The sequence below is a fragment of the Lagopus muta genome, chromosome 7 (assembly GCF_023343835.1).
Source record: "Lagopus muta isolate bLagMut1 chromosome 7, bLagMut1 primary, whole genome shotgun sequence".
NCBI lineage: Eukaryota > Metazoa > Chordata > Aves > Galliformes > Phasianidae > Lagopus > Lagopus muta.
Window position 1 is genome coordinate 16,550,220 of NC_064439.1, and position 24,625 is coordinate 16,574,844.

The window sequence follows — 24,625 nt, forward strand, 5'->3', positions numbered from 1 at the left end:
CAAGAAAATACAAAACACAGCTGACTGATGTTGTGGCATTAAGACACGTAAAACAGGATAGTGCACAGCACCATAATAACCTGCAATAGTAAGAATATTATTTTCTAATACAAATATTTTGTGTTAACTTTTAATTTTAAATACTATGGATTAGGTCTGAAAGCAATAGCTTATGCTTGAAACTGAACTAATAAATAATGAAGCTCTTCAGAATCTACTGTTTATTCCTGAACTTACAGAATCATAGAATCCTAAAATGGTTTGGGTTGAAAGGAACCTTAAAGATGATGGGCAGGAATACTTCATCAGATCAGGCTGCTCATGGCTCTATCCAACCTGGCTTTGAACAACACCAGGGATGGGGCATTCACAGCTTCTGTGGGCTGCCAAAGCAGCGCTGTCTTGATCTTCCCAGTTCAGATCATGGATCTTATTCACAGAATCTGAGGTTCTTAGACAACCCTGTCTCTCTCTCAGAGAAGTATATATGTAAATAACTCATATATAATAAATCTGTGGTAACTCAACAATGTGCAAACTACTGCAATGCTGATAAGCCTCACCCTGTACAGTCATATATCACAGAGCTTAAGTTAAGATAGCTATCTAAATTACCATCCAGTAGTTGAGTAGCCATTAATTTCAGTTACTTGCTTAATCATCCTCTACTGCAAAGAGAAACAGGTTAATTTAAGTCACTTCTATTCTTGTGGCTTGGCAATTAGGTCATTCTCAGTCAGCTGCCATGGCATACCTCCACAGATCCAGTCATTACATCCAAGAAGGGTAGCACAGTGTTTTATGTCACCAATGGTTTCTTACTACCGGTCAAGTAAAGACTCATTTTTTCAAGAGCTTACTAGCTATTTTTGGCCTTCATAATAAGCCAGAAAAAGCAAATCATACTTCAGGATATTTAGTCCAGACACCAGTTTTCCCAGTATTAAATATCTGCATTAAGGTGTAATCAGGACTAATTTCAAAGGAGCTGATATATCTCATTAAACAGTACCACTGTAAATATATCCTTTCAGTTTACAAGTGTGCTTAATTTTGAAACTGATCCACAATAATATGGATGGTATAATTCATATTGTGTGTTTAAAAAAAAAAAAAAAAAGGCCAATATGGAACTAAAGCTAAATTATAAAGCTTGATACATTGTATTGCACAGATATTTATATTTTTCTATACAAAGTCCAATAATTTGTAGTCATACTTAAGTATACCTTCCATCTATCTACTGCATACCTCCCTACTGTAAAATGAATTCTCTAGTGGTAATCTTTGAAACTAAAATTCGTGATGTTAATTAGTCCCTAAGCATAATTTCTTTTGAGTGCATTCAAATGCATCTCTTTGACTTAGCCCAAGACAATGAAAATTACTTTTGTTATAGTTGGTGTTACAGGTGGAAGGATTACCGTGGTGAAAGCAAACAGGGAAGGAATGCTCACCTGTATCCAGAGATCTAGGTTTGCAAGAAAGACTCCACAAGGAAGCCTCCCCAGGAGCAGTCACCCCTTACATGGGGTGTAGGTCACACAGCTGAATCGCCTTCACCTTTGCTCCCATGGCAGTCCATTCCTCAGGTGATCAATCAGTGGTTCAGGCCGTGACTCAACAGTTCCCATACAACTTTTCATTACTATCCCTTCTCAAACAAAATCTACCATTTCATCAAGCCTTGTGTTATCCACAAATTTTATGAGTAATCATTTTGTGTTTGGTTCTTCATTGCTACTGAAAATGCTGAATAGTATCAGGCTTACTTCTTGATAAGATATGAGCCCACTAGAAGCACTCCCATGCAGTCATGATTTTTCACTGATGATCAATGTCTGTTATCTGAAAATCTCTCCTTCTACTTAGCTGTGATCAGCCCATGTGTAGAGTGTGAGTCACACACTTAACTCCCTCTTCACAATCCTCCACAAATAGCCTGTAATTCAGGCATGCAGCGTAATGCCTGGCTTCTCTTTTATGCCATAATCCTACCCAGCAGACAGCTGGGCAGCATCTACCTTCTTTTACTGACAAATTCTGTCTATCTCACAGAAATTAAAAAACAGCCTGTAGAACTAATTCACATGTATCACAAATGTAGAAGCCCACCTGGAACAAGGAGGTTGCTGTATTACACATCAGCACAAAGTTTTGCCACCTGATGGGATTCTGTACTTAGCTGCATTTCAGCCTCATCTTTGAAGCCCTCCTGATAACATGGGATTTGCAAAACCTGACATTTCTCCTATTATCCACTATGGTGCTGTTGTATGCACCATTATGAGATCTAAAAGGTCTCCTGATACTTGTGGATCACTGCAGAGGGCCTTACCACCCACTGTTTTTCTTCTAAAAAGGACAGCAATATAATTTTAATATTACAAAACTGGATACTTTCTTCACTTTCTCTTGGAACTTTCCTAGTCAAACGGTCTACTGAGATAAAGCAGAATGTGAGCTACACTAAAGCAATTTAAAAAAAGCAGACCAGGGAACAACACAGCTGTATTTACAATATATTTATATAAATTAAATATTAATAAGAATATGTTGAAATATTTTTAAGATTACAGTACTCTATTAAATTATATATTTTAGAATTATAGAAGACCCCGAGTTGGAAAGTACCCACTAGCATCACTGAGTCCAACCCGTGGCTCCAGCTAGGACTGCCAGAATCCAAACGCAACGTCCAATAGCGGTGCACAAACATGAACTCCGGCACTCAGGGCCGTGCCCACAGCCCTGTGCAGCCCGTTCCATGCCTGAACACCCTCTGGTGCAGAACCATGGGCTGAGCACAGCCAGGCACCTCAGCTGCTCCTCACACATCTTGTCCTCCAGACCCTTCACCATCTCCTTTGGATGCTCTCTAATAGTTTTATGTCCTTATATTGCTGGGCCAGACTGCACCCAGTGCTGGAGCTGAGGCCGCACAGAGCAGAGCAGACAGCCCCTCCCTCACCCCCTGGCAGTGCTGGGCCTGGTGCACCCCAGGGCACGGTTGGCCCTTTGGCTGCCAGGGCACACTGCTGGCTCACATTCAACTTACTCTAAGCCAGAGCCCCCAAGATCCCTTTAGTGGTCTGCTCCCCAGACTAATATGCGCCAGTCTGAACATACAGACAGCCCCATTGCATGTACAGAATCTGGCACTTGTTCTTCTTAACTGTCATGCACTTGGTGATTGCTCACTAATTTGTAAAGATCTCTGTGCAAGTCCTCTCTACTCCCAAGGGATTCTACAGCTCCCGATTTAGCATCACACGTGAACTAACATAATTTACCTTCAAATCCCTTATCAAAGTCATTGATGAAAACATTAAAGAGAACTGGCACTAACATGGAGCCCTGCAGAACCTCACTAGTGACTAGCTGTCAGCCTGATGTAATCCTATTTACTAAAACTCTTTGAGACCAACTCGTCAGCCAGTCATTCACACAATAAATTCTGGTTTTGTCCTGCTGTATGCTGAACATTTTTGTCCAAAAGGAGATTGTGAGAAACAGTAACAAAATCTTTCTGAAATCCCAAAAGACTCAACATCAATTGGTTTCCCTTGTTGAATTTCCCTTGGGTATCTTTGTCATAAAAAGAGATCAAGTCAATTAAACAAGACTTTCCCCTTGCAAACTCACATTGGCTGTGACTGCACTGCCTTTCAGTTATTTTTCACAGCATCATAGAATGGCTTATGTTGAAAGGGACCTTAAAGATCATCCACTTCAACCTTCTGCCATGGGCAGGGCTGCCAACCACTAGATCAGGCTGCCCAGGATCCCAGTACCGATTTTTTTTTTTCAATGTCTCCCAGAATAATTTTCTCCATACTTTCACTTGGCACTGAAATTAGACTGACAGGCCTGCAATCACTTCTCTCTTGGGACATTTGTCAGCTTCTACTTGAATGGGACCTCTCCAGATTCTCAAGACTGTTGAAAAATAACAGAGAGTGGTAACATCAGCCAGCTCTCTGAGCACCCTGGGATGAATCCCTTTGAGTGCCATAGACTTATATATATCCAGCTGGAGATGCAAATTTTGATTCGGAGCACAAAATTTTGGGTTGGCTGGGAGTTTAATGTTACCACAGTGCCAGCTGTCAAACTGAATGTTCTGGTGGTCCCAGAGCCTATAATCAGTGCTGAAAACAAAGGCAAAGAAGGCATTAAACATCTCTGCTTTTTTGGCATCCCTACTGGTGAAGTGACCAGCATCATCAAGTAATGGACTCCTGTGTCACCTCTCAGACTCCCAAGTACAGGAATGATTTTGCACTGTGGAATGACCTCAGGGCTGGGAAGAAGCTCAGGCACACGACTGTTCAGGGCAGGCTGCAGGCACAATGCTAAGCAAAGAAGGCTGAGGAGGGATAAAAAGAAACAGAGGTGCCCCCTCCTCATGCTGCAGGGAAGTAATGAGGGATCACACAATTGTAGAAACACCAAGGTTGGAAAAGACCCCCAGGGTCATCCAGTCCAACTGTCCACCTATCACCAATATTGCTCCACTAAATCATGACCCTAAGTACAACCTTTCTTGAATGTCTCCAGGGATGGTGACTAAACCACCTCCCTAGACAGCCCATTCAAGCACCTGACAACTCTTTCAGTGAAAAATTTTTTCCTCATATCCAACCTGAACCTCCCAAGGCACAACCTGAAGCCATTCCATCCAGTCCTACAACTAAATGTGATGGGAAAAGCCGCAGCTCCTGGTACCCAGCAGTTGCTATGGATGGCAGTTGTTGGCGCAGGACGGTGCTGCCTCTTGTTGAATGTTTTGCTTCAACATAATGTTTGTTAGTCCCACTTCTGTGCTGAGCTCCATCAAGATTAATTGTGCTCTGAGCATCCTCATAACAGCTATGATACATTTTATTCTTTTATATATATGATAGTAGATACTGTATTCAGAAATATGAAACAGAACCATTATGCTATCTAGTTAAGGCTAGTTATTGCTTTAGAATGGCAAGGATACAAAAAGAACTAAATAGGATTTTAATAATGCAGATTTTATGGGGAAAAAAAAGCTACAATAAAATGGAGTATGACCATTATTCAATCTAGAAGCGCTACCAAAATGAGAATTGCATTTTGAATGTGCATCATACAAGAAAATTACATGGAATTACTTAACTCTTAAGCTCTGTTTTTATTTATACCATAAAATAATAAACTAGTAAAAGTTTGCAGAAGGCAACAGAAATGAATTATGCTCAGGAAATGAATGAATTAGATTAAGACACAATAATAAGAAAACAGATTTTTCCCTGACCAGCCTAATTAGTGAAACTTAGTTTCTTATGAACTGCATGCATATAGATCTTTTGCAGCACGTCCAATTCCCTTTCTTTCTTCCTAGACTGCGTCTCATAGCCTTTCATTTGCTCTGCCTCTGCCTCTGCCTTTCATTCGCTCTGCCTCTGCCTTTAAAGGCCCCTCTTCTCTCCTGCTTTCCCTAACAGCCAAGCAAGAGGCAGAGCACATGAGCTGCCAGCCAGCATGGGGCACACCACCACAGGTATCTGCTGATCCTGTGCCTTTCACCTTTCTGCCCTGTGGGATTGTTCACAACTCTGTTTTCTGCTCCAACAACATTTTTCACGAAGCTTTGTAGGACTTCATGCATATAAAATCTGCTTCTCTGATCTCTTTGGCTGAATTTGGCCAGTTTCAAAATGAACTGAAAGATAAAGCAAATCTCTTTTCCCTTTGCACCTGATGCAGCAGTTGGTGAGATGCTGCTTAGAAGTTGTCTGCATCACACACACCAACTGACAAACTCATTCTAGCAACACCACTTTTTTTTCTTTTTTTTTTTTTCTCAGACAGATGTCTTCCACAGGACTAGAACTATCTCTTCTCATAAAAAAGAAATATCAGTGACATGAGCTACAAATAATGCAAGTGGCATAAGAGTCCATACACACAGAATCATAGAATTATAGAATGGATTGGGCTAGAAGACGCTTTTAAGATCATCTAGTTCCAGTTCCCCTACTATATGCTGGGACATTTCCCACTAGAACAGGCTGTTCAAAGCCCCATCCAGCCTGGCATTGAACACTTCCACAGAAAGGGCATCCACAGCCTCTCTGAAACAGGGCAACCTGTTCCAGTGTCTCACCACCCTCACAGTGAAGAATTTCTTCCTAATGTCTAGCCTAAATCTACCCTCTTCCAGTTTAAAACCATTTCCCCTTGTCCTGTCGCTACATGCCCTTATAAAAAGTCCCTGCTCAGATTTCCCATAGGACCCCTCAGGTACTGGAAGGCTACCATAAAGTTCCCCAGCACCTACCTCTTTTCCAGGCTGAAGAGCCCCAGCTCTCTCAGCCTGTCCCTGTCAGGGAAGTGCTCCAGCCCTCTAATCATCTTTGTGGCTCTTCTCTGGACCTGCTCCAATGGCTTGATGTCCTTGTGTTGGGAGCCCCAGAAATGCGTGCAGTACTCAAGGTGGGGTCTGATGAAAGCAGAGTAGAGGGGCAGAATGACCTCCCTTGACCTGCTGGTCACACTTCTCTTCATGCAGACCAGGACACAGTTGGTCTTCTGGGCTGCAACTGCACACTGTTGGCTCATGTTGAGTCTTTCATCAACTAACATCCCCAAATTCTTCTCTTTGAGGCTGCTCTTAAGCCATTCTCTGCCCAGCCTATATTTATGCTGGGAATTGCCCCAGTCCAGGTGCAGGACCTTGCACTTGGCCTTGTTGAACTTCATGAGGGCGGCATGGGCCCATCTCTCAAGCCTGTCCAGGTCCTACTGGATGGCATCCTTTCTCTCTAGCATGTCAGCTGCACCACTCACCCTGGTGTCACCTGCACACTTGCTGAGGATGCACTCAATTCCACTGTCCATGTTGCCTACAAGGATGCTAAACAGCACTGGTCCCTGAGGAATGCTACTGGTCTCCACTTGTACACTGAGCCATTGACCACAACTCTCTGAGTGTGATCATCCAGCCAATTCCTTATCCATTTTTCTCCAGTTTGGTGACCAGGATGTCATGTATGCATGCCAGTCTCAAGTGCTTCACACAAGTCCAGGTAGATGATGTCAGTTGGTCTTCCTTTACACATATTTTTCATGCTCTGCTTTATTTCTTTTTTAAATACAGGTGGGTAGGTATGTATGACAACAAACTGTATGCAGAAATAATACTGGAAGAAGACAAAAATGTTTGGTGTCATAGATATAATTTTTTTATTATTATTAAGCCAAATACATGATAAATACAAAAACTACCTGATGCCTTTCCTTTTTCCCCTAGTCTCCTTTTTAACTAAAATCAGGAGGAAGGTAATGAAGCTAACAATGAGGTGATAGTAGGGCAGGAAGGCTCTTTTTTAATCCTGATAGATTCAGCAGTGCTGCTGTCTGTGGCATTCAAAGCAGCACCATAATTTGTGATAACCTGTGCATAAACAAATTAAACAGGCAGAAGAGGGAGCTATGTCTGCAATAGAGCTGAAGCAGCATAGAGCTCCAGCAGCCGACAGCAAAAGGTTTATGTCTAGCAGTCCTTCTGCCAAGCACTGGCAAATTTTGGAAGCTTCTTGAGTTAATTTCTTTTGGAAGAGAAATTGGTAGTACAAAACAGGTATCTTTGCAGTGCACAATGGTTATTTTCAAGTCCTGTTGCCCTTTTTCCTGAAGAGAGAATGATAACAAGAAGTGCTCATGCAACTTTGTTCATCCAAGGCTTCAGACCAAGTGTCTCTCCCCTCTCCAGAAAAATGCCTCCATCTGCCTCCCTCCAGGGATCTGCACAATTTGTGTGCCAGCCTCCGCACTCAGTGTCTCCCTGCAAGAGTGACTGATGGCGGCTTCCTGTCTGAACACACAACCCCTCGCTTCTGCTGCTGGTGACAGTGAATGAGATCAGGCACATCAGGCCTTCAAAGAGGATGCATGGAAGGTGTAGAAATATGGAGTTTTGTTTGCTTTATTAGCAGTTAAGGTTAATAAGGAGACTGAGATTACATCTTTACTATGTAACTGCACAAAACTAACAAGAGTACTTGCCTGTTTTAATCCAAACTCAATTCCTATAAAAAACCATCTCAGCCAAGACAGGAGTATTTCAAAGTTTATGAGTCTTGTGGGGTAAAATCTAACCCAGGCTGCAGCCTGACCATTTTTGGGAGGATGAAACAGAAAATCACTCATTTGCTGACAGTTCCACAAATCACTCAGAAAGAGAGGCAAATGAATTCTTCTTCCAGGGACTGACGGAGATTTATAGCAAGTTTCAGAGCAAAGTACCATGGAATATATCCTGTAACACACACTCATGGTAATCACAGGAAGTTTGTTCCAGGATGATTGGTCTTTAAAGAGGAGTTCACAGTGACGTGTGGCTTGGATTTCTTGGGTGATGCTGTAATTTATTTCATGGGAATATAATAAAGGAGGATAGCTGTTTACTATATTTGGATTTACAAAATGCAGAGGTGTATAAATATAACAAAGACCAAGCTTCTCAGTTGCTCACATACACTTTTCCAGCGAAGAGAAATACAAGATGTTAGAATGGTTACAGCAGGTCCCTACAGCACAACTAGCTCTACAAATCAGTTAAACCACCCTTCTGCTCCCCTGCAAACAAGCCTACACATTCCAGCTGCCACAGTACCTTCTGTACCTTTCTGCACTATATTCCTAACAACCACTCCTAGATGGGATCAGTATCATCTAGAGGGGGAGGTGATCCTCCCCCTCTACTCTGCCCTGGTAAGACCTCATCTGGAGTACTGCATCCAGTTCTGGGCTCCCCAGTACAAAAAAGACAGGGATCTCTTGGAAAGAGTCCAGCGGAGGGCCACGAAGATGGTGAAGGGCCTGGAGCATCTCTCCTATGAGGAAAGGCTGAGTGAACTGGGTCTGTTCAGCCTTGAGAAAAGGAGACTGAGAGGGGACCTGATCCAGGTCTATAAATATCTAAGGTGTGGGGGGCAGAATGGCGAGGCCGGACTCTTTTCAGTGGTGAGTGGAGACAGGACAAGGGGAAACGGCTGGAAACTGCAGCATAGGAAGTTCTGCACAAATATGCGCAAGAACTTCTTTACAGTGAGGTGACGGAGCACTGGAACAGGCTGCCCAGGGAGGTGGTGGAGTCTCCTTCTCTGGAGATGTTCAAGACCTGCCTGGATGCCTACCTGTGCGACCTGCTGTAGGGAACCTGCTTTGGCAGGGGGGTTGGACTCGATGATCTCTGGAGGTCCCTTCCAACCCCTACAATTCTGTGATTCTGTGACCTGTATATTCCTTCCCTCACCTCACTGCAAGAGGATGCTACAACATGTCATCTTCCTCCTTTTCTTTCCTGTTCTCACAGTCAATGCACATCTCCTCCCGAGTGCTTCAGAAGAAGTAAACTGACAGCTTTTTCGGCTTCTCTGCTAACATGAGCTTCCCCTTCTGTAAGACACTGAACCATTGACACCTGACATGCAGTGCTGCCCACCACCCACACTCTTGTCTATCCATCCATTCATGCCTTCAAAGGTCTGTAGGAGGTGTCACCACTCGCACAGATGGGTTGGAAGACATCTTAGCACAGCATTTTAATCAATTACGGAATTGTATCACAGAGTCAACATCTTCTTATATATATGAAATGGAGGCTGCCCTGAACTGGAGATTCCATTCCTAGCCTTGAAACTGATAGCCTAAAGGATGTACAGTCTGTAACCAATCATTTCCCTGAAATGTCCGTAAGCTGTCATATGTGTGTACACATGAACATCACATATGTGCATGCATGTCTGTCTGTATTTACCTACAGTTTTCTTCCATTCTTATGCTTTAAACCAGAATTAAGGGTTCTGTATTAACTCTGAAACCAAAATGGTTGAAGCTTATATATTAAAAATATAGAGACGGGAACTATAAAATGCAGGGCTTGAGAAGGGACAAGGAGAGTCTTCAGTCAGAGAAATATACTGAAAGATGCAAAATCAGCAGGTCTTTTAAACCCAAATGGTTAAACTTGAAACATCATTACTTCTTGAAAGAATGTTGAGGAAAGTACTGAGACTTCTGTACACTGCTCTACAGTTAGCTTTCTTAAGTTAAGCTCATTTCCTTACCTCCAGCCTCCCACCTCCATAAACATCAGCTCATTATTTTAGAAATGTACAGTGAACAAGAAGGAGGCAATTTGAGATGAGGTGCTTTAGAAATTGACTGTGATGGCTGTTTAAAGAATAAATCAGTACATGACTCCTGTCTTCTTTTTCTATTCCTTAAGCATCTGCTGTTGGATATTTTTCTGATTTTTCCTTGATGTCTGAACCTAATAAAACCTCAAAGCTCTCCTCAGCAAGAAGGGAGCAAAAGGAAAAGAAAGCCACAAAGAGAGCAAGAGTTTCAAGTGCCTCCTACCTGGCTTTCGATAACCTTCACGCTCCATTGCTATTCAAAGCACCTCATTTGTTGAGAAATACAGCTTTAGACTTTCTAGTTATTACTAATAACTGCATTTACACACCATTGATATTTCCATTAAATTCAGAAAAATCATCAGTTCATTACTAGCATCCAATTCTTCCCCCAGGCAAGACACAGGCTACAGACACAGGAGGGAATCAGGGCCTGTCATGAGTATCTGTGGTGTCTGTAATTAGCCATTTTCCAGCCCTGCAATGACTGGATTAAACTAGATCTGCCAAAAATTTCTACTAAATTTCTACTACTATCATATTCCTCTTAATTAGCATAATTCTTGCAAATATATACAATAAAACATTTTTCGAACATGACTCGGTCTTTTGCAAGGCACACTCCCTGACTGAAACATTTAGTACTAAAAAAACCCACCAGACAGTATCATGAATGTAGGAAAAGAATGATCATGAATCCTCAGTGGAAAACAAAGATAAATTCATAGAGAAAGTAATTCTAGATTAATAAAATGAAATATTTATTTCATTTATTTCACTTCATTTATATGCATTTAATGTAGAAATATAGAATAAATCTGAGACAAATGATCTTGGAAGGTCATCCAGTGATAAAAGCAGGGTTGACACTGAATTTAAAGCTGGTTACTCAGCACTTCATCAAGCTGGGCCCTAAAATTTCCGAGTATCAAGATTCGCAACCTCACTGGCACAAGCTCCACTGCTTAATTACCTTGATGGTGAAAAAAGCTTTCCTGACATAAAGTTGACCATGATGACAATTCATACATGACATAGAATCCATTTATAATTGTCTTTTCTTATCCCAACATACATCATTGCAAAGAGCACAGTTCCATCTTCTCAGTAAGCAACTTGTAGGTGCTAAATAGCTGCTTTTAGATTCTTTCAAAGTTTTCTCCTCTCCTTCAGCTTCTCCTTGCTCCAAGTCCTGATCATCCTGGCCACCCTTCACTAAACTCATTTGAGTTCAATGATGCCTTGGAAGAGTCCAAAACTAAAAACAGTGTTGTGGAGATGGTCTAAGGCATGCCAAGCAAAGGAGAAAATCAGTTTCCTCAACCTACTGGCTGGGCTCCTCTCATAGAGCCGTTAGTCTTCATTGTATTGCATTGATCAAGGATGATCTTGGGCTTACTCAATCTTTGTCTTGTTTGCTGAGCCTATTATCACAGGTGTCACCTAACACTAAAAAGCTGAATGAGTAAACCAGAAGTGCAAGATTTTCTGCTGAGTTTTCCAACCTATTCTCACTTCATACGAGCTGAAGACCAACTCCTCTGTCAAGACACTGCTTCTTCACACCATACACACAATCTGTTAGGGTAGCAGAACTGTGATAATAATGGGAGTCCTTCATCCTTCATAGTCTTATGCTGTTTCTTGTATATGTGAACTACCGATAATGAGTCAACCAAACAAAATCACCAGTTCTGTCATATCTTTACTATAGTGTTCTAATTGTTAATCTTTTTGCATAAAAAATTGTTCATCATATGAATTTCAATGAGACAATGAGGCCAGACATAGATATAGCCAGAGTTTAACAGCCAAAGTGAATACTTGTAACCAAACACAAACGTAAGAAGCTCTACTTCAATGGGAAAGTGGGTTTCTCCACCTAAAATGTGACAAACCAATTGTGCAACGTGAACTAGATATTTTCAGTTCTCATTCATTTTATAAGCGTAATATTGAACCTTCCTTATCTAACATGCCTACTCTAATGAAACTAATGCAAAAAGAGAAGCAAGCTTACTTCATCCAAGGTGTTTAAGTATCAACATAAGCATATTGCATTTCTCTTCTATAAAAAATAGTTACAAAAATATTTACAGAATATTTCAGTAGTTTTTTTCCACTGAAGCTGAAAGAGAGAAAAGCATTAGGATTTTGTCCAGAAAAGCTTCTCTTTCTAAAGGGACTGCAAAAATGGAATTTGAAGATAAGTCTCTGAATCTTAATTTCTGAATTGCATTTGAATGCATTGCCAACCCAGTGGAAACTCCCCCAGCATATCCCAGAATTTCCCACGCATTTTTTCTGGCAGGCACTTGATGCTCATGAGCATGCAGCCTGTCTGCTGTGATTGCCTGAAGAGAGCAGCTCTTGACTTGTAAGCCATAAGAAATCAGAGTATATACATACACCATAATGTATTTCACTCAGCATCACTCACTTAGGAACATCAAATATCTCTGCGAACACTTTATATGGAAAGTTAGACACTTTACTTCATCCTACACTCAAGCAGAATATATTCACCTTTGAAAAGTGGTTCTTGCGCAATTTTACAGCTGATGTATACATTCTTCATCAAATCCTGCAGCTCCAGCTCAACACTTCTGAGAAACCCCCTCACTGTGCAACCATCACTTTCTGCATTTATAGTTCTCTACTGCGATTAGTAGTTTATCATTTCAGCAGAAATAACGTGGAGATACATACAGTAGTTTTAAAAATCAGAAACGGCGCTTGTTTACGATATTATTTGCATCTCTTCCATCTAAGTACCCATACAGATTGCACATATTCCCATAGAGATGGAAATTAATAATATGTGAAATACCTGTGCAGCTTGAGCGTCACAGTTCCATAAACTGTAGCAAAGCCCAGAAGACGAACCCATCTTAGGAGAACACAGCGAAATACACTTGGCTCAAAATACAAAATGACAACCTATAGAACAGAAAGATAGAGAGAGCTTCAATACTACTTTAAAGCAAAAGAGAAAAAAAAAAGGAAAAAAAAGTTCGATAAAATGCAGAATAGTTGCAAAACAGGACAGCAGACATATTTCAGTTTGTACTGCTGTATATTTAGATTTTCTAGTAAAGTGACAAGATGATCACACCAACCAGCTGGCACAGTTCTAGGCACCAGCTCCTTTTGAAGAGAGCTGGCAAAAATCCTGTGACAGACTGTGAAGTGACAACACTTTCAAATGCAGTTCCACTGACTTTTCTTAACCGAGTGAAAACAAGTAACTAGAGGTGGTAAGAGAACAGAGAAGGACATTTTCCTTGAGCTATTCCAATAATAGGCAGCTGGGCTAATTCTGGGTTGATGGACTCTATTTACTAGGTTACACTTCAAAGTTCCTCCTTCTAATAAACCAAGCAAAAAGTGAGCTGCTCATTTTTCTTTCTCAATCACTCAAATAAAAAATGATTGCTGCTCTCTGTCCCAAACTCCAGTATCTCAATATCATACTTGACTTTTTTCCCATTCTTCTCTATATGTTTCCACTATGCTACATTAAATCTCTCTATACATCTCCATTTTCTGAAAAAAAATATAATTTTTGCTCACTTACAGATTTCTCCAATTGCAACACAGAAAGATCCAACTGATTGAATTATTTCTGTTTCACATTCTTCTGGTTCCTGCTGGATGCTCCTGCTTTTCCCTCAGTGCTCCAGTCACTCATTCCTTTTTCCAAACTTATTGCTGCTTTCTTCTGAAGTATTTCACTAATTTCTGGATCACTTTTTTTGTCTGTTTTCTTATTTTTGTTTGTTTTTTTTGCTTCTGTTTTTTGTTTTCCTTCTCTCTGTCTGCCAGGCTGCTGTCTACCTGCTCCTGAGGCTCCTCCTGGACCCACTTCTATTCTTCTTTCAGTGCTGCTCTGGATGTCTTCCAGATAAAAGATCTTTCAGCTGTGCCTGGAACTTACGTCTGTGCAAACATGACACTGTCTGTTCACTATTCTCCCCTCAACTCATTTCAATGTTACAGAAGCTTTCAATGTAGTAATTCAAGAGATGGGTAAAAAGATCTGTCACACTTTGAGGCTGAATTCTCAGCCTCACTGCTGAAAATCTCATGTAACGCAACTGTAGTGTCTGGATGTGACCCAAAAGCTCTAGAGCTGTTTCTTACCTGGAAGAAGACATTGGAGATACAGATGGCCTTCCTCCTTACCTACCTAGTACCATACCTGAGAATGTCAGTAACATAACACTAGTTCTTCAGGCACTGTACACATAAGAGCATTTTATCAAGTAAAATGCCACAGAAATCTAACACAGGGCTGCTCAAACGGTGGGCTGAGGCACAGTCTGAATGAGAGCACATTTCTGCTGGTTCCAGCAGATGTTGCACCTTGTGGGATGATCCCATGTTCCTCTCCATTATCCGAGCCTCATCAGGGGCTTGCTGGCCCAGGTTGTGCACAGCCTTCCCCACCTGCAGACCTTGCTTGGTCCAGCAAAGCTAGAACCAGTGTATCCTGCCCGTCCAATTAGAGCCTGGTAAAACAACTCTGCACCAGAGTACAAATCGAGCAATCTTGATCTAGGGAAAGAAAGCACTGAAATTTCTTAGGCCATCTGCCACAGCTTCATTTAGAGTCAGTACATTGTAGCACTAGAGGCAGTATTGCGCCTACTGACAGCCACATTATATTATTTTCCTAAGTAAATTCTTTTCTGTGTGGGAATTCAAACCCAGAATACTGGCCAAAAGCGCAGGACGATGTCCTTTGGGTGACACAGACACGCTTAGGAAAGTGGGGGCAAAAATGGCAGACATGGGTTGAGAGAGAGCTTAGAAGACGCTGCTGTGCTTTGCAGCAGTGTTGGTTTGTTTGTCTGCCTGTTTCTTCTTACAGCAGAATCAAGTTATTTCTTTAAAAATTATGGCTTGTTGAATCAAATCAGTGTACAGAATTTCATCTATGCTTTTCACTGCTACTGAACATGTTTCAAAGCAGATACTTTCTGGGAATCTGACAAACACTGTGTGCAGCAAAGGGCTCACTTCTCCTTGGTAGATCAGATGGAAAAATAAAATGCACCTGGACATCCATGAAGACGGCCTGTGTAAACAGAGCATCCAGCAAGAAGTTGCTCAGAAACACCTGAATTTTAGTAATGACTTTGAATATAAACAGAGCAAAGTCCATATCATTAACCTCCCCTCCGAGGTTTGCCAGGGGGTAGAAACCATTCCAATTCATCTTTGAATGTTCAAAACTAGAAAAATAATGTCCAAAAGTACAGGCAAAATACTCATTTCAAAGTTGATTTGAAAGCAGAAATTTTCAGGTGGTTGAAATGGAAAGGTCTGAACACTTTCCAGGCACACAATTTTCTGAACAAGGGCAACAGCTCTCTGCCATGAAATCTGACACAGCAACTTTATCTGCAGTTGCCTATTGAAATATTAACTGCCTGCGTCTAGAAAACCTCATCGATTTGCAGCGAACCATTTGTCTGAGCAGCTGAGACTTTTGGCTAGCTATCAACCAAGAAAGCACTGCTTCAAATGCAGCCCAGTGGCAGCTGGCATGTGGCAGCCTGCTACGAAGGATGCAGAGGCAAACTGTTGGTAAAAAATGCTCTCATTTCTTCATTTCAGTGTCGACACCTCAGTGCTACTCCTTTGCCCAGTGATCAGGTACTTAAGGAAGCTGTCAAAGTCTTGGTCCAAGCCTGACAAAAGACCTGAGCCTTCTGAAAATTTCTCCCCGTGTTTATATGGAGGACAGTAGTTGCAATGCTCTTCCATGCTGTCAACATCCATTTCTGCCTACTCTTATGTATGTTACATGTGGTTTGCCATGGACCAAGGCTTTAAACAGCAAGAATTAGTGCACCTACTGTTTTTGCTTGCTTAGGCTTTCCAGAAGGCTATTCTAAGAATATGTCATTCCCATTTCCAACCGGGGTCACTTCGATGTTCAACTGACTACTGTCAGCATTAAGTCTCCTACAGTCACAGTAAAATGTAGGGGCAAAATTTGTAAATTGAATAATCTTTAATCAGAGCCAAGGGGCTAAAATGGAAGCCCAGTACACCAAAAACCATGCTCACATTTTTTATTTTAGTGGAATCACATTCTTTTAAATGTGTTTCATAAAACGTGTGGCTGCTGTTCTCTTATGCTTTGGTCCTTCCAGCTAAAGCAAACAAATAAATGTAACACAGAAAAGACTTGGTTTTATTTCATACCAGCCTCTCCTACCTTCTGATAACCAAAACTCCCATTCTGAAATGTTCTTTCCAGAGACAAGCCTTCCCTATACTGACAACAATATCCAACAACAGCCTGATGAGCTCCAAGCTAGAAGTATAGGATGAGCTCAGGATTCACCCACATATGCATGCTGCTATCAACAGCAGAGAAAATCCCTCTGCAGTTCTAACAGACTACTCTGCCCACTGAAAATCTGACAGTAAATCGTTTTCCCTTTTTGCCTTTATAATGTATTAGACTATGACAGCAGCATAAATCCCACCAAAAAAAAAAAAAAAAAAAAAAGCATAGTGATTTTTGCCATAGCTGCCACAAAACCTACTTATGACACGTAAGGAAATGTGACATCCTCTGTTTCACCAGCTCCTGAAGTCTACTTAAATAGTACATACCAGTCACTGTTCATTAAGGAACAAAGGTTTGGGGAAAGGTATTTGGAAACCAAAAGAGTAGTCAGACAGTGCTTGATAATGTACTAGTTACTGCAGCTGAATGTGAGGCTTCATAAAGCCACGTGGCCCAGGAGGAATTTGGGCAAATGCACTTATATGTTTGCTTTAAACCTCCACATCTTTTGAGCCATTATTACCCTTGCCAGAACACTGTCTCAGTAGCCATGCTACCACTTGTAGAGTTGATAGATGAAAAGATTTTGTAAGGTCACCAGGTAATAGTCAAGTTAGACCTTAGACCTGGAGAGTTACAGACATGGAAGAGAGCCTTAGCTTGCTGACACAGCTCTTGAGCTGTGCCCAGCAATTGAGCTGGCATGATGAACAGGCACATACAGTGTCTAAAATCAACGGCTAAAATTCTTACAGGCACCCCACCCAATATAATACATTTCTGTTATCAGGACAGACAGGTCAATAACAGTGCTAAGAGAATCTATATGGAACAGCTTAATGTTCAAAAGCATGACACGGTCCTTACAGAAAAAAAAGGAGGAAATGCTTGAGTTTTATAGCTTTGATGTTATTCTCTTGAAAGAAATACAGGATCTTTGCTTAGCCCATTATGAGAAAATTAATTTTGCCTTCATCTAGGGCACCAGATCCAGGTGAAAATATTTTAACAGTTCCCCAAGCTGCATTGACTGGGATTTAGTTTGCCTAAATCAGGCATATAACTTCTGCCTAAATTGTAGATGACAAGTAAATCAGCTTGACTAATGCACAAGTACCACAGATAACACATGGATAAAAGTTTGAGAAGTTCAGGACTTAGTTTCCTGGTCATAATCTTGGCTGAAAGGCTTCAAATGCACACCTCTACAGACTAGAAAATTACTTACATATTTATTTTAGAAAAGCTGCTTCACTATACGTCAATTAGTAAACTACGTTAGGAGGACTGAGGCTATTTAAGAGAAGTTGCTTCTTACTCCAGTTCATAAGGCATGAAAGCATTAGAAAGTATCGTGGACAGATCAAAAGTCATTTTTCTTTGCAGTCATCAAATTTCTCGAATATGCAATATTCTTTCTTCAGTACAATACTTCTAAAGATTGGAAGTAACAGAACAAGTATATTTAAAAATACGAGGTAGTGGCAGCGCTACAAAGCCTAAATCTAGACATTAAACATTTTGAGTAAGCCCTCAGCTCAAAAACCCCAGAGAGGACAGTTAGTCCTTCAGCTCTTCTTTTCTCCACCATATCAGATACATGGAAATGAGTTATCCATGTTGGATATATAGAAATGAGATACAGAGCTTTGAACATGTGCAAAAGCATCACCCAGTTATGGATCCAAGGTGAAAGTCACCTACTTCAGAAAAATGCTGGAAAAGTATTATTTTTTTTCTCATTTTCCAATAACCAAATCATTCGTACAGTTGTGTACAGCTAAGCCAAAAATCTGTACAGGAAAACTATGTACTTGTTAAAAATCTAACTTCAGAATTTGCTGTAAGTACCCAGTACAGTTCAATACAGGATGTGACACAGACATTTAAGATAATACCCTCTGGGCTAATTCAATTAACAAGCATCTAAGAGAAACTCTGTGAGATCTATCTGATCTGTTTCACTGCCCAGCACCATCTGCCCTAGCCTGACTGCAGTAGCCTATTTCAGGCTGTCCCTAGGCAGTTCTGCCCCAAAATGAGCCAGCAGATGCTCCATCCAAGTGCTCTTTCCGGCTCTCCCAACTCCTTCCACCCCCTCTCCCAGCCTTGGACACACAGCTCCTATTCTTAGGATCCTGCCGTGCCTTTGAGATGGGCACACTGTGTTCTTCTGCCGTATCTGAATGTTTTTTTCTAATATAAAATAACCTCCACATAACCTACTATATCAAGTTACCTATTAATGCTTCAGTTCTAATACCAAGAAGGGCTTCACTGCAAGTGACACTGTTTGCAATGTTTGATAGGCTTGCCATCCAAACTCAGAGCAGTCTGGTACTATGCTTTCTAGAAAAGGGACCAAACCACTTGTATGTGGGCACACTGCCATTGCTAACAGATGGGCATGAATGAAGGCATTCAAAAGCCTGTGCACACTATGGGCATCACATACCACTGTTCAAACCATGATTCACTGCTCAGCATCTGCTTAAGTACTGGGGAATGCACAACTTGCTATCCAATCCTGTACTACCAACAAATACTTCTGGTGCAATTACACAAGGCAGTTTAGCAGTATGATAACAGCTGTACGTATTCTTAGACCCATTATGTAAGTGCACTTCCTTCCAACTCTATTCCATTTTTTAAACCACACGTACTTCTGAAGCCATCACATTTTACTCCAAAAGGTCTACAGACACACAGTATGATAATACACTCATCCTTGCAAATCTCACAGTTTTAAAGCAGAATTGTTCTGCTTCATTAGCTCAATATCTCTATTAAGCACATGGTTGCTGAAAACAAGAAAACACAATAACCACTCAGGCTTTATTCTGAATTGGAATGCAATCAATTCCTCAGTACAGAGTGTTGCAAACTCTCTGCTTCTGGGTTAATGCACTTCAGAGAAGCTGCACATCAAAGCCAAAATCCTTATGGCCGTATAAGATGTTTCGGTTTTCATAAAAAAATGTTCTTCCTAGCTGCCTACAGACAGTCCAGCTTGAAACTGCCTGCTGAAATCCTCTTTTTCCCTGCTGCTATACTTTCAAATGTAGGTATGTTTTGTTTCCCATTTTCTGTCTCAAAACGTATACTAAACCTCTGGCTGCATTTCAGCAGAGACATGTCTTGCCTGTAAAATCTTCTGGAAATCCATGATGCAGTACAAATGCATAGCCACCAGCACAAGTGTAAAATGCAACAGACTTCTAGAACTTGAGTCATCAAAATGCTACGCCATCACTAGGTTTTATTATACTTCGAATTCATCTTCATTAGGCAGGAACAGAAGATCTCTAAAGCTTTTTATGGAACATATTTTTTACAGTGGAGCTCATTTAGCTTCCTGAGAGATTTATCTAGTGATTACATAAACTAAACCTTCAAGCTAATTCTGGTTTGACACAAGACTGCATACTTAGAACGCCTTCTTACAGAGATATCTTCAAGTAGTTTTCCTCTTTTTTTCCCTGTTTGGAAGCCAAATCTAAGCTAACACTGGACAGGACACCTCTGAATAGCTTATTTTGAGAAAAATTAATGGTCACGTGAACATCAAGATGCTGTTTATCTTTTCTTCAATTGGAAGAGAAAAAGTGATATATCACAGATGCTACCAGATCTGAAGATATCTATTTATAAGTAATCTGAACACACAGCCTCAAAATGCATTTATTTGTCATAAATTCTAGTCTCTATCAAGATTTCTTAATGTTCTAGCTTCATTGCTTCTATTTTTGTTTGCCTAATGAACAATATTTTATGTTCAAGTTATAAAAAGTTAATGTCTTGGAAGAGATGTCTTTGTACTGTAAACAGATTTCTTTACCAAAGATGAAGTATTATGCATGACAAGGCCCAAAGAGTAAGAAGGGCATTCTAACAGTTCATTTTCCTAATAAACACTTCCTTAGCTTATGAGAGACATAAAGTGATGTGGTGGCTGAATCAGTTAAAAATGTTAAGAGCTGCAAGATTCTCCCAAGGTGAATACTTGGTCAGCAGTAGGAAGGCAATACAAGGAAAGATAACACACCCAGTTACTGGGGAAAGAAAAGCCTAACACTGAGGACTACCAAAAAGTTTAGGCTCCTGAAGTGGGCAGGGTTGTGATCCATTTTAGGAAATGGGTGGAAACAAAAATAATCCTGAAACTAAGCTAAAGCAGGAGAGAGATTGTCTTGCAAGAATTCTCTATATCTATTCTTGATTAGAAAAAGATGCTTAGCTTTTCAGTGAAATACAATAAACTTCTCAAATATACAGAGAAACTTCAATGGCACTGGCTTGATGAGAACCAAGAACTTGCTCATTCAGCAAGTGCAGTCTCTCAGCCTAAGGGGCTACACAAACCAAGCTGTTGAAAGTGACAAATCACGTTTGTTGGGGCAAATATTTGCCCAGAAGAGATGCCTTCCTAGCAAGTGTGAGCTACTGGATTACATGCCATCCAGTACAAGACAGGGAGAAGGTCTGAAGCTCAGAAGTTCCCTTGGGACCGTGACAGGATGAAATACAATGAATAAAATAACAAATACAGAAATATGACTGGAAAAAACAATCTATACAATAGTTGTAGTCACATCTCAGTTTGAGAGAGAAGAGGAAATAAAGACTGAAATGTATACCACTCTTTCCTCATTCTTATTCAAATGTATTTCTATTCTAGCACCACTACAAAGCTAGGGAAGAAAATACACACAGATTACTCCAAAAGTAATGCCTCCTATTAATTTCCACAGACACTTTAATAGATATGAAATGCTCAATAAAAATATTTGATGAACAAGTTCCCAGCTGCAAAACTCCGTTTTTCAAAACCACCATTTTTGCCAGAAACGATGAAGAGTCCACATGCCACACGTGTGTGGAGTGTGCCAGTTTTTAATCTGTATTTGGTATGTAGCTATCCCTCATAATCACTTACATTGGCTTGCCTTAATGTTCAGTAGTACAGTTATCCCAGCAGACACCTGAACAGCCTCAGAAGTCAGACCCTGAAGGCATGACAGCTGGTTGATCACAGAAGTTCAGAGGCTGAGCTGGCCAGATGGGGGCATGGCCAGAGGTCAGAAATTTCCACTGAGATCAACACATAACCAGTGAAGGTTTAAAATCCATTCAAATGAGATTTTTAAAAACAGAAACAACAACTTTGTCTGAAAACATAAAGTGCTCCAGAACATATTTTGCTAACCGTGCACTGGGGAAAATGTTTTTCATTATTTCTGTAGGTTATCAGCTTCAGCCCCTCAGAACAAAATTAATGTATTGTACCTTAATGCATTGTAACCAAGCTGATTTTCAGGTACTCAGGAACTTGCCAGGAATTTATAAGCTTCAGATATCACTAAAAAGAAACAATCCAAATAAGTATCTGGTTTTCTGCCTTCAGAAGGAGATGTATGGGTTAAGAGCAGTGTAGAGCACTTCCAAGTTCTGCACTCCTTTATTCAATGTTTTTCCTACTTGAGATTCATACACAGAGATCTTGGATTACTTTCCAGTCAAATACTGAAATATATGTGAAAAAGTGGGTTTCCTGCTCAAACAAAGGGTCAGGTTTTAAGCTCAGATTATTAAACATACTTTGTTGGCAGCAACACAAAAAGCAAAAGTGAGCATGTGGGACTGTTATAAGGGAAATGATAAGCAGGTAGGAGCAGTGGCTCCAGCCATGTTCACCCTAAGGACAAGAGAAGAAGCACAAGCGAAGTGTAGAGGAGAAACCCAAATCCTTTGGCATTCAATACCTCTATGTTCATGCTTTTGTGTTACATTAAAAAAATATATAATTCAAAGTAAGTAAGAGTAATTTCATCAGAATGCTATATCGAGGCAAAAGGTATGTATACATAGGCACATTTCAAAATTTGTTCACATTGGTTCAGAATTACAGAAGTTGAAAATCAAAGGAAGTTCTAAAGTCAAAACAATCTTCTAACCAAAGTGCTTGCTTCGTCCACCATTTAATTTCTGCAATCCAACAATTTCTTTCATCTCTTTACATGGGTTAGGGATAGTGGTCAACGATGTCCCAGTTTACCTACTTCACAGGAGAAAAAATGGAAAATGTATTGGCTGCACTGCTGCAATCTTAACAAAGGTCTGCTCACCCCAGCAGCAGAAAGAGAATCATCTCCAGGAGCTGAAATGTTTCAAACGAAAAAGACAGACCTCTTTTCAGCACTGTCCTTCCCAAATACCTGACACATTGTAACAGCAGTGTTAAGTGTACACTAGCTTCATTTTATGAATAAAGACATGCACAATGCAATACAGTATTTTAGTAGAAACAAGGAAAATCTACTGATTAATTTTAAGACTCTGTGATTTGAAAAAGGAACTTTTAAAAACCACAATGGTATGGGAGTGTCTGTATTCAAATAAATCTTGCAGGAACTGCAGCTATCTCTGGATATAACAAACTAAATTATTCAGAGCAACTTGCCAAGTATGCTCAGTGCAAGGCACAGGTCATGGAGCAGACTTACACAGACTTTTGCATTTTATTACGATAGGGCTGAAATCCCTACAAATCTACCATGCGTGAGGGTTTGCTGTCAGTATTTTCAAGTAGTGACTTCTATCTCGGGAAAACAAAACAAACACGCATCTACTGAAAGTTCCAGAATACCTCATCTCCTACAAGACTGGTTCTAATTTCATCTCAATCTAGTAAGTTGGCAAAGCATTTAATATTAAGATTTTGAGAAAAAAACATTACTGGATTATTTTTTTTTTCCCCTAGGAATGCCACTTTACTGATTGCATGGCAAGATCACAAGCCAGCAGAGGAATTTTATTGACACAAACTTTTAACATCTTGACTTGGAAAAGATAATAGGGAGATAGCAGGTCTTTGAAATATCCTGTTAAACCACAGCAAAGAGTAGGTCTGGCTGTTACCCTGTGCAGTAAGGTTTTTGTCAGTATCTATTTTGCCAATGAGTAATTTAGAAAAGACCTCTCCACAGAATACCAGCCTGACATCTGAATCCAGCCAGTGCTGATTAGTTTATTGCAGCCATCACTGTTAGAACTATGGACTTTCATTTTCAGTTTATGTATCTGCAGCAACAGCAGCAGTGAGGACAGGCCGAAGGCTGCAATGTGACAAACCACTGGAGGAAACGGTGGGAACACTCCTCTTCACGTTCCCACATTGAGAGCAGATGCCCTTCTGGGATATCTGTTCTAGATGAACTGAAGCAGTTGGCTTCAATAGAGAAGTGGGTAAATTGTGAAAATGAGTGACATGCAGCAGGTTGGATGACACTATCTATGATCTCACCAACCTTAAATCCACATCAGCCATGTTAAATAAATTATGTCATAAAAATACTGTGTAATTAACAAAGTTCAGAAGAAACCAGATGCAAACTCAAGAGAAACAGAAAAGAAATGCTATTTTTGTTTCACTGACATTATTACAGTTCACTCTTCAGGTGACTCCTAGGTGCTAGCTAGCATCCACAGAAGGAACACTGGGGGAAAAAAATGCACAAATTTTAGCCTTTTGTTGTTGCTGTTGTTGTTTTCACTATTCTACTTTAACGTTTATTATTATGTACTTCAAACTGTTGGTCTCAAAAGAAGCAAAGACCTTTGGAAGAATCTAGCTTAGGAAATAAACAGGCCTATAGCATAAGATATGTTTTGTGTATTCTAAAGTAACCATCAGGGAATGTAGAAACAGAAATATGATGACAATGAAGGCTAACACAGATACAGGGCTCCTGAGGAGTACGTTCCGAATGGACAAACTCCAGTTCCACTACTGAAGGAAAATGCAGAAATCTAAAACTGAAAAGAAATAATCTCAGACAAGCCATGCTGAATCCAACCTGTCAAGAAGCTCTCCAGAGCATTGTGCGAGCAATATACCTGGACAAACTCAGAGAAGCCTGAGAAGAATTCTTCCTTATTGATCTCAGGAGGAATATTTCTTTAATAGAAGAAGACAACACACTCAACTCTTAAACAGCAGTCTTCAAAAACTTCAATATATATAGATGGCAACTAACTACGAGAGCAACAAATCAGAAGGGAAATCTCCCCTAGGAAATGCTGCACAAAAGTGGAAAGTGGTAGAGATGGATCTCAGAACTTACATTCAGGAAACTGTGTG

At 40.5% G+C, this 24,625-nt stretch overlaps 1 protein-coding gene across 1 annotated transcript in view; it reads right to left on the reverse strand.

The window, feature by feature from the left end:
- GPR158 (G protein-coupled receptor 158) overlaps positions 1-24,625 on the reverse strand; it is a 182,786-nt gene that overhangs the window by 43,336 nt on the left and 114,825 nt on the right. Inside the window, exon 6 of the mRNA XM_048950958.1 lies at positions 13,009-13,118. Coding sequence (XP_048806915.1) covers positions 13,009-13,118 — 110 coding nt within the window. The remainder of the gene's footprint in view (positions 1-13,008; positions 13,119-24,625) is intronic.